At 47.8% G+C, this 11,736-nt stretch overlaps 1 protein-coding gene across 1 annotated transcript; it reads left to right on the plus strand.

The window, feature by feature from the left end:
• The first annotated feature begins 484 nt into the window (after positions 1-484).
• On the plus strand, positions 485-7,674 carry LOC125402152 (oncomodulin). The gene is made up of 5 exons (XM_048436705.2): positions 485-632; positions 1,313-1,380; positions 2,464-2,596; positions 3,088-3,197; positions 7,374-7,674. Exons 2-5 carry the CDS (start codon positions 1,320-1,322, stop codon positions 7,397-7,399), a joined length of 330 nt encoding a protein of 109 aa, XP_048292662.1. The 5' UTR covers positions 485-632; positions 1,313-1,319; the 3' UTR covers positions 7,400-7,674.
• Positions 7,675-11,736: the final 4,062 nt, after the last annotated feature.

Here is an 11,736-nt window from a genome sequence, read left to right on the forward strand (position 1 = left end):
GGTGGGTGGATCGCTGTGACGAGGCCAGCCTGGTCTGTTCCAGGACAGCCAGGGATACACAGAGAAATCCTGTCTGGAAAAACAAAAAACAAAAGAAGAGAGAGAGAGAGAGAGAGAGAGAGAGAGAGAGAGAGAGAGAGAGAGAATTATGTAACCAAGCTTTTGATGATACTGACTTTTGAGGTTTTCCACCCTAGACTGATGTCAACCTCACACATCTGCACACATACACTGAAGACAGACATGCCCAAACCCCAGCTGCTAACATCTGGGGAATCTTCAGTTCACAGAGCGCCCATCCCAGCAGGTCTCCAGTATCTTTTCCACACTTCACTAGCTAGCTTCATTTGCAGACCCGAAACCTTAGTTAATGCCTGTTGAGTTTCTTTTTTTTCTTTGAGTTGGCTGTTCCTCCCCACATTTCTATAAATAGAAAAGAGAGAGAGGGAGTGAGCACGGTTTCGTTACTAAGGTAAAGACACTCGAGCTACACACACTTGATCCTTGAACATGAAATCTAAGAGGTTGTAACGATCACAGTTTCAATCCTATAAAAGGCAGAGGAGACCCATCGGGTTTGTTTGTCTCTTGTTCTACAACTCTTCCCCCCTCTTGACTTTAAATCTAAATTGGTGAGTAGCCGGTGGGCCTCCCAGACCCCCAGGTCTCTTTCCCTACACGCACTGTATTAGATGTGTAGATTTTCCATTCAGAAACTTGCCTGTCATGCGGGAGGCCTGTCTGCGGCATGGGCTTAGTCTTCCATGGGGTCTGCAGTGTTGCAATTCTCTGGCTGATGTGCGACCAAGCTGTTGTGTTTATAACATGGTGAATTGTTTAAATGTCTCGTAGCTGCCTATGCTGGTTGATGAGGTAAGTATAATCTTTACGAGAAGATTGGGCCTTAAGAAAATAACTTTTATTTGGTTTTAGATTATTTAAAGCCTGGGCCATGTCGCTCAGACTGGGTTGGAGTTCGTTACATAGCCAAGGATGCCCTTGAACTCTTGATCCTCCTGCCTCCTGAGTACTGGGGTAACAGGTGTGCACACCAAGCCCAGCCTGGTCTTTTGATTCCCCTCACATGTCAGTTTTGGAGTGAATTCAGGAGAAATCGTGGAGACAAGAGTGCTGGGGGTATTTTCTGTATCTGGGTTTGGCTTGGTATTCTGTCCTATCACTTAACAGGTGCTTATCACATTGTAGGAATCTGGAAATACCCAGTGTTGGGCGAGACACTGAGAATGCGTGTTCTTGCCCTGCCCGTCTCCCCGTCCCCATTGCTCACATCTCCTTTGTTCTGTGTGGTCAGGTGGAGAATGAGCATCACGGATGTGCTCAGTGCTGATGACATCGCGGCGGCCCTGCAGGAATGCCAAGGTGAAGGGGGACTGGAGGAGCAGGGCGTGGTGGCACTTTGGGGGCCCGGAGCAGGGTAACAAGTTCCGGGGAGCCTGGACTACGGGTGACAGCTCGTCCCAGAATAAACACACTGGGCTGTGGCTGCGGCTCAGCGGCTAGGGTGCCCGCCTGGCGTGTACAGGGGTCTGGGTTCCATTCCCAGCATGGCAAAGACGGGTGACACACACCCGCGTTCCTCACACTAGGGAAATGGAGGCAGGAGGACCAAGAGTTCGAGATCATTCCTGGCTACACAGCCTGGACTACGTGAACCCTTGTCTCAAAAACAGTCAAACAAGCAAAAACCATAATAGAGTTGAAGGGAGGCATGAGGCAGGCATGGATTCCCACCTCCAGCGAAGCAGCGAGGATTAAAATGTGACCTTTGTTGAAAGAGTCGCTGAATCCGTCAGTGGAACTGCTGCAGGTTAGACCACTAACAGGGCAGGAATTCTGAGACCTGAGCATGGGGTTATGTTTACATAAGAGGAGAGGCATTTACTCAAGGAGGGGGAGAAAACGTCAGTGGGGGGATGGGAACGTAACTCAGTGGCAGAGTGCTTGCTTTGCAAGCACAAGGCCCTGAGTTCAATTTGCAGTACTGAAGAAAAAAAAAAACACCTCAGTAGAAAGGATGGGGTTATAGTTCAATACTAAGGGTCAGCCTGAGCTATATAGTGGGTTCCAGGCTAGCCACAAACAAACAAGAGCAAGTCAATGTACTTATTCCCTTGAGCCTGTTTGAATCCACTGTTTTCCACCAATCACAGCCGTGGTACTGTGGACTTGGGTGCACTTTGCTGGGTGAGGGGAGATAGGTGAAGGCACAGAGCAGAGTCAGGAGAGGTGGGCAAAACCAAGTGGAGAGGGCAACCCGGGGCACGGGGGAGAAGGTGACATCACAGACCACCCAGTCTTGGCTCTCTGAGTCTAAGGAAAGTCAAGCACCCACGTAGCTCGAGCGACGATAGAAAAGTACTTCAGCAGCCTGTGCTTCTGCCTCCCAGGCACAAACACAGAGTGGGAGCCACCTAGAGTCGGGATAACCTCTCTGTTCTTTAGACCCAGACACTTTCGAACCACAGAAGTTCTTCCAGACATCAGGCCTCTCTAAGATGTCTGCCAGCCAAGTGAAGGATGTCTTCCGGTTCATAGACAATGACCAGAGTGGATACTTGGACGAAGATGAACTCAAGTAAGCTGGGTACTGAGTGATTCAACATGGCTGAAAGGGGCTGGGGTGCAAGGTACCCTGTGTGCGCGCCACTTCCTCCACGGCCAGCTCTGGCACTGGATATTCGTCTGCGGTCCATAAAGAGTGTCAACTGGTTACACTTTTACCCACTTGGGGCACTAAATGTAGCACTGGAGACAAGGTACAATGAGTGATTAGTTCAAGGGATCTCCTATGGCAAATGGAACTTAGCAAAGCTCTTAAAAAAATAGACAGCTGGCGTTGGTTTCTATGGCAAAGGAAAATACTCTGCCGCCCAGGCTTTGACTGATGTTTGTGGCTGTCAGACACATGGACTCAAAGGAAGGAAGAGAGGGCAAAGAAAGGGGAAGGGGACAGGGAAGAAAGGGAGGAGGGGAAGAGGGAGGGAGGGAGAGAGGGAGGGAGGAGCAGAGAGCACAAGGTCTTTCAGGAACTCGCCACCAGCCTTTTGGGGGGCGGGGATGCTGTAGGTTTTTCCTCCAGAAGTTCCAGAGCGATGCCAGAGAGCTGACTGAGTCAGAGACCAAGTCCTTGATGGCCGCGGCGGACAACGACGGAGACGGGAAGATTGGGGCCGACGGTAGGTCTGCGCCTGAATGCAGTGTAAGACACGCAGAGGCGGTACCCAAGGGGGCTTCTGGGATAAACCCCTTTCCTGAGTTCTGGTGAATTCAGTCTTCTCGTCTGCAGAATGGGATCGAGCAAGCATGCCGATTGTTCATAAACATGTCGTATCACTGGGGGATATAGCTCACGGGTTTGACATGTGCTTAGCATGTTTGAATTTGATCCCCAGCACTGCCCTCCCCCCAGGGCACAGATTCTGGGATAGGGATGTTGAGATGGCTCAGTGAAAAAAAGTCTCTTGCTGCCAAGTCTGGCGACCTGAATTCAATTCCTAGCACCTACATGGTGGGAGGAGAGAACCAGCCTCCAAAAGTTGTCTTCTGACATCCACATGTGCACACATAATTCTGGAAGGCAAGCGCTGACACCTGTAATCCCGGCACTTTAGAGGCTGAGGTAGGAGGATTTCAGTGAGTTTGAAGCCAGCCTGGGCTACATAAGGAGCTCAAGGCCTGCCAGGATTATAGAGTGAGACTCTGCCTCAAAACACACATATACACACACACACACACACACACACACACACACACACACACACTTCTGTGTTACATAATATAACATAAACTGTGAACTAGTCACTAACTATGAACTCAGAGAAAATGGTTCCCCTGATGAACCACTGGCCTTCCGAACTATTTTGCAAGGTGCTTTAGCCCAGCCTGAAAATAATGCAAGGGATGTCTGCCAGGGTTTAAACAAAGGCAGTTCACTGACTACCAGCGGATGTATTAAACAGAGGACAGGGACTGGGAGGAGGTTCAGGCAAAAGTGTTTGCTGCACAAGTGCTAGGACCTGAGTTCAGATCCCCATCATCAGCCATGTTGAAAGCTGGGCATGATGGCATGCGTCTGTGGTAACAGCGCCTGGTGGAGGGGGAAGCATGGAGACAGGCAGATCCTGGGGGCCTCCTCACCACCCAGCCCACCCAAATCAGTCAGCCTAGGTCTCTGTGAGAGACCCTGTCTCGGAAAATATGGGTTGAGGGCAATGATGATGTTAGCTTCTAGCTTCTACATGTACATGTACACACGTATGCATGGGCACTTACACACACACACACACACCACCACCACCACCACCACCACCACCACCACCACTACCAAGACCACCACCACTACCAACAACAAGACCACCACGACCACCATGGCCAGCACCACCACCATCACCATGATGACTACCACCACCATCATGACCACCACCACAACTACCACTATGACCACCACCACCACCACCACCATGAACACCACCACCATTACTACCATCACTACCACAACCACCAGCACCACCACCATGACTACCACCACCATCACCACCACCACCACGACTACCACCACCACCATGACCACCACCACCAGTACCATCACTACCACAACCACCAGCACCACCACCATGATTACCACCACCATTACCACCACTACTACCACCACCACCACCAGTACCATCACTACCACAACCACCACCACCAGTACCACCAGTACCACCAGTACCACCAGTACCACCAGTACTAGCACCACCAGCACCACCACCATGATTACCACCAGCACCAGCATCACCGGCACACCAGAGACAATAAAGAGCAAATAAGCCAGGTACTATTCATGACAGCATCTACATGCAGAGCCTAGATTCAAATGTCATAAGATTGTTTCTGTTTGATTTTATGAAGCTGCGTACATTTCTGTTTACACCATGACTCAGAGGAGGAGGGTGCAGGGACATCCTGGCTGTGGCACTAATTAGAGACACTGAAAACGCTGACGAACATTTGTTTGTCTATCTGGGGCAGGGTCTCGTGTACAGCCCTAGCTGGCCTTGAACTTCATCTGGAGCTGGAGCTGACTTTGAGTTCCTGACTCTCCTGCCACCACCTCCCTGGTTCTGTACTTTGTGGGCATATGTCACACGCCCGACCTTAGGTCCTTATCGAAATATGTTATCATAATTCACCACGTGAGTTCACACAGCTTTGTGGGTCCTCGATAACACAGCTCAGACAAAGGAAGCTTGATGCATTTAAACAGCAGCAGGAAGCCCGGCTTGGTGGCACATGTGCGTAATACCAGCATTTGGAAAGCTGTGGAGTATGAGACCAGGCTATATCATGAATCCTGGGCTACCCTTGGCTAGGGAAGTAAGACCTTTTCTCAAACTTAAAATGTAATTTCCAAAAAGCCACAACCCTGAAAGATTCTGAGCGGATGGCAGTTTCAACTTCACTGTGCACCAGCCACAGTTTAGTTGTGTGAGGGCTTGAGAGACGCCGGGTGGGTAAGAAGGCCTCCTGCACAGGCATGAGGGCTTGAGATCGGATCTCAACGCCCATGTAGAAAGCTAGGCATGGCCACAGACAAACCTGTACCCCTAGTGTTGTCTGCAGTGGAGATAGGGGGACCATTGCAGCTTGCAGTCTTTGACTCTCGCTTCAGGCTCAGTGAGAGACCCTCTCTCAAGGGAAGTAGGTGGACAGAGATAGTGTGAGACACCTGCCCACCTGCCACCTTCCTCTGGTCTCTGTGGGCTCACAGCTCTACATACCATACACACCACACACACACACAGAGATACACACACATACATACACACAGACACAGACAGACACACACACACACATACATATACACAGACACAGGCACACACATACAGACATAGACACACACACAGACACAGACAGACAGACAGACAGACAGACACACACACACCATTATCTCTCACAGAAAAGATGATCAAATCATCTTCCAGTAATATAAATTTTGGAGGAAGGCTAAGGTTAGGGCTCAGTGGAGGAAAATCTGTTTAAAGTTCTACTCTGTTGAATACTATGGCTACCTCCCGGGTTTATCTGAGATGAATCAGACAACACACCACATGTTTACAGTGAACAATTATACCAAATTCCTAAATGTAGTGATGGTTCATTTGTACTGTAATAAATAAAGCTTGCCTGAGGATCACTGAGGATCAGAAAGGTGAAACAGCTGCACTTCAGCCTTACAGACCAGGCAGTGGTGACACACACCTTTAATCCCAGTAGCCACACTAGCTTGCCATAGAAGCCAGGGAGTAGTGATGCACACCTTTAATCCCAGCACTAGAGAGGAATATAAAACGGGAGCAGACAGCTCTTAGTCTCATTCTGAGATTCCTGGAGGTAGGATCGCCATTTTGGACTGAGGTTGAGGTAAAAGCCAGTGGCTGGCTGGTTTGCTTTTCTGATCCTCAGGCAAGCTTTATTTATTAAAATACAAATGAAATGTCACTACACATTCCTTCATTGCTGGAGAAAGATGGCTGAGTTGAGCTCTAACCCAAGGGGCCATAGATGTGATGATATTTGTTAAATACAATTATGCATGGGACTGGGGTGATAGGTCAGCAGGCCTAAAGCATCCTCCATGCAAGTATAAGGACCAAAGTTCGGATTCCCAGGACCCATGTAAATGAAGCCTCACTTGAGAAGTGGGGAGACAGGGGATCCCTGGGTCCTTGGCAAGCTAGATTAGATGGATCGGTAAGTTCTGGGTTCAAGTGAGAGACCCTACCTCAATACGTATGGTGGAAAGCAATTGAGAAGGGTTCCTGATGCCAGCCGTTGGCTTCCACCCATGTCTATACATCTGCATCCACACACATGCACACATATGCGTACATGCACACACATAGATGTTGCTGCACAGGCTTGCAACCCCACACCTGCAGTGTGAAAGCATTGTAGGGATGCTTAATGGAGGGATAAGTAGACGGGTTCAAGGATATCCTTGGCTTTACAGAAAGTTTGAGATCAGTAGTCTACATTACACACTGTCTCAAAAAATTATGTACAGCAAACTAGACATTCAGCAAGCACTGACAACATCAGTACTTCAGAGACTGAGAGGCAGGAGGCTAGTCAATTTGAGGCCAGCTGGAGCTGCCCAGAGAGACCTTACCTAAAAAAGAACACAGAAGGCCAGATGGGATGTTGCCAACTCCCCTGATGCTCACTAGTGTTCACGGTGTCTTCAGGCTTGTCCTGAATTGGACAGTGCTTCTCTGAGAAATTGGTTCATCTTTTTTTCCCTCTCTTCAGAACTCTCCAGGGGACAGCACCCCTGCCACACACCGAGTCTGTTCTCTCTTCTTCCATTCTAGAATTCCAGGAAATGGTGCATTCTTAAAGCCCAAGTCTGTGGAAGAAAGAGTGGAAGGGGCATTCTGCCAGAAGATCTCCAAAGCCCCAGGACCAGGAAGCTCCCCAACCGATCCTGAACTAAGTTCCTGAGTCCCCCTCCCCGAAGCGCTTCTGCAATGTGCTCCTTGCTTGAGGAAATGCAATGGTCTGTGGCTCTTTGTTCTTTGGTGGTGGTGGGTAGGTCCCGATGACTTCTGTAAGCTCCCCTGGCAGGCAATGCCTTTCAAAAAAATCACCCAATAAAATCAGTTCTCATCATTGGCTGATGTGTGGGTGTATAGTCACTTGTCTCTGTGCTGTGACAAAATGTTTGACAAATGCGACTTAAGGAAGGACAGGTTTACTGTGGCTCACAGTTGGAAGGGGCAGTCTATCGTGGTGGCAGGACAAGGAGGCAGCTGGTCACATCGCCTTTGGTCGGGAAGCAGGAAGGGATGAACGCTGGTGCCCGGCTCGCTTTCTCCTTTTCCTTTGGTCTGGGACCCCAGTCCAGGGGATGGGACCACCCACATTCATGGTGGATCTTCTCACTTTAATTAACTTAACCTAGATAATTTCTCAGATATGTGCCCCGAGCTTTGTTTCCTTGGTGCTTTTAGATTCTGCCAAGCTGAAAATACTAATCACAAGAGGTTTCTGTCTTATTTTGCGACAGGATTTTAAAATTTAGCCCTGGCTGGCTTGGAGCTCCCTATGAGAGACCATGCTGGCCTTAACCTCACAAAAAAGACCCACCTGCCTCTACTTCCTCAGAGGTAAAAGAGATTAAAGATGTGCACCACCATACCCAGGTACAATGAGTGGTTTTGCTCTTGTTTTTCCTTTTTTTCCTCCATAAAAGTAGTGGGACAAAAGCAAGCAGGGACCAAGGGTTTTTCCAAAGATTTCAGGCGCCCTTAAACTCTGGATTGTACATGAGGGGACAGGCAAATTGTTTTTGTTTGCTTGTTTTGCTTTGAAATCTGGTTTTTAAAATAAATCTTTTTTTTTTTGGTTGTTTTGAGACTGTGTTTCTTTGTGTAGCCCTGGCCGTCCTGGAACCAGCTCAGAGATCTGGCCTTGAACTCAGAGATCAACCTGTCTCTGATGAGTTTAAAAGCTTGCACCACCACCCAGCACTGGAATTTGGTTTTAAAAACACAGAAGTGTTGCAAATAAATATCCCTGTCCTGCTGGAATTTTATTCTCAGCCATCCAGCTAACTCTGAAGTTAATATTTTCCAGAGACATTTTAGCCAGCATAAAGCCACTCTTACAGGAGCCGGACACAGGGGGGCATGTCTGTAATCCCAGTGCTCAGGAGATGGAACTGGTAGGATCTGAAGTTCAAGACCAGCACTGGCTGTATATGGAGTTGGAGCCAGCTAGGGCTACAGCCAGTAAAGACACTTGCCATCAAGCCTGATGACCCGAGTTCGATCTGCAGGACACACACGGTGCAAGGAGAAAGAGGACCCCTGAGAGTTCTCCTCTGACCTCGGCAACCATGCCGTGGCACAGGGCCCCTCCCGGCAATAAATAAATGTTAATTTAAAGATCACTCTTATGCATTTGTTTTCTGCTGGTGGGTATAGGATTTATGGTGGTACAGTATTTGTGTTTTAATAAATAAAGCTTGCCTGAAGATCAGAATGCAAAGCAGCCCCACTAGTCAGCCATACAGGCCGTGGTGGTGGTGCACAACTTTAATCCCAGCACTAGAGAGGAATAGAAGATGAGAGGTCTCAGGCTCAGCCTGAGGATTCATGGAGGCAGGATAACCCATTTTGGTCTAAGGTAGAGGTAAGGGCCAGTGGCTGGCTGCTTTGCTTCTCTGATCTTCAGTTTGAATCCCAATATCTGTCTCTGGGTTTTTATTATTCGTGCTACAGAGATTGCTATAAGAGAGATTTAAATACGAGCAAACGAGAGAAGGCAGAACAGTTGAACCGGGGTATAAAGCTTAGTTGGAGTGCTTGCCGTTGCAGTTTAACATAACATTTGGAAGTTGGCTTGGCTTTTTCCTCCCAGAGAAACAAGCGTTCAGATTGGTTTGTAATAGCATAACCCTTCCCCCACCCTTACCCACTTCTCAGCCACCATTTTCCTGGCTCCTAAGAGGCAACACTCTGTGAGGCTAGCCTCAAGGGCCCTGTTACAGGGTTGGGGAGTCTCAAGACTGGAATTTCTCCTTAGGCTGCTTTCCAAGTGGCACTTAAAGCTGGGTGACTCTGAAAGCTGAGGACACTTGTGAGTCCTGGAGCATTTTCCTAGGGACGTATCTAACAGCTCTTACTGTGTGTGTGTGTGTGTGTGTGTGTGTGTGTGTGTGTGTGTGTGTATGTGGGGTGTGTGTGTGCGGGGTGTATGTGGGGTGTGAGGTATGGGGGTGGTGTGGGGGTGTGGGGCATATATGGTGTGTGTGTGTATGGGGTGTGTGTGGTGTGTATGTGTGTTGTATGTATGTGTGTGGTATATGTGTGTGTTTGATGTATATATGTGGGTATGTGGTGTGTGTGTGTGGTGTGTGTATGGTGTATGAATGCACACATAAGAGTGTACATGCACATGTGTGTGTAAGCCAGGGATCAATATCAGATGTCTTACGCAATCTCTCTCCATCTTATTTTCTGATACATCGTCTCACTTGGACTGGGGCTGATAAGGTGAGGCTGACCAGCAAGCCCGTCCGTCTGTCTCTGGCTCCTCAGTTCTGGGGTTACAGCACACAATGCTTTACTCAACATTTTGCTTGGGTGCTGGGGATCTGAACTCGGCTCCTCACTTTACCTATGGAGCCAACTCTCCGGCCCCAGCACCTCCTACTTTTAACCCAGTGTCCACACTTAACCATCTTCTGGGCCCTCCTATGCTGCCTCCCACATGCTAAAAAGACTTCTGGAGTATTTAAACCTCCTTCATCCCAGTACTGGGGAGGCAGAGGCAGTGAGTCTCCCTGAGTTTAAGGTCAGCCTGGTCTACAGAGAGTTCCAGGCCACTCAGGGCTACACAGTTGAGACCCTGACACAGATAGAACACTCCAAAGCTATAACAAACCAACCAACCATATAATGTGTGTGTGTGTGTGTGTGTGTGTGTGTGTGTGTGTGTACATAAAACATATATAATCTTCAAACTTGGTTTTAGGATCTTCATTTTACAGTCTTTATTGAGGAGGAGGTGTAATTAAAAAAAACAAGAAGAAAAGAATAAAGAAAATTAAAAAATGAAAAAAAAAAAGCAATGAGGGCCCAAGAAGATGGTTGATCGGGTAAGAGCATCTGCTGTGCAGTTAAACCAGGAGAGTCCCTGGGAGCCTGTGGGCTGTCCAGCCTGTGTGCATCAGCAAAACAATAGAGACCTGCCTCAGACAAGACAGACAGACGTGCCTCTCTGACCTCCAGACACTTACTGTGAGGAACCCACCCTCACTGACACACATAAATGTGTACACCACACACACCACACACCCACATATACCACACACATACATACATACACACATGCACACCATATACACATACACACTACATACACACAATACACATACCATACATACACACCACATACACACTACATACACACACACCATGCACACATACACCATGCACACACACACATCCACACACTACACACATACACTACACACACCACATACACATACACCACACATACACCACACATACACCACACACACATACACACACACACACATTTGCATGTCCAGCATAAATTTCTGTTTCTGACATTTCTACTCAGTTTTAACTTGCATACAGTTTTACAAACCGAGTGAAAACTTTTTTTAAATATTTATTTATTTACTTATTATGTATACAATATTCTGTCTGTGTGTATGCCTGCAGGCCAGAAGAGGGCACCAGACTCCATTACAGATGGTTGTGAGCCACCATGTGGTTGCCGGGAATTGAACTCAGGACCTTTGGAAGAGCAGACAATGCTCTTAACCACTGAGCCATCTCTCCAGCCCCCCGAGTGAAAACTTTTAATATAACATCGGGACCAAATCAAAACAGGAAAACTAACAAATACTATTTGGTCCAGAAAGGGCTTAGTCAAGCGAACAGACAGTTTATTTTCATACTTGCCTTTGCTATTTTCACCTAATTTGCAGATGACCAACAACAAAATATGCCCTCAGCAGAGTTGAGTATTTTCACTTTAAAATGAAGGTCTAGATTGCAGTATGTTTCTCCAGAGCTGAAAAACAAGTGTCTTGTTATTTTTTTTCTTCTTGTTTATAAAATAATGCTGCAATAGTGGCTTTAGTTTGGACTTTTTTAAAAAATCTAACTACAATCTTGGCTTGTACCATGGTGAGGTAGT

This window comes from Myodes glareolus, chromosome 2 (genome assembly GCF_982192425.1).
Source record: "Myodes glareolus chromosome 2, mMyoGla1.1, whole genome shotgun sequence".
NCBI lineage: Eukaryota > Metazoa > Chordata > Mammalia > Rodentia > Cricetidae > Myodes > Myodes glareolus.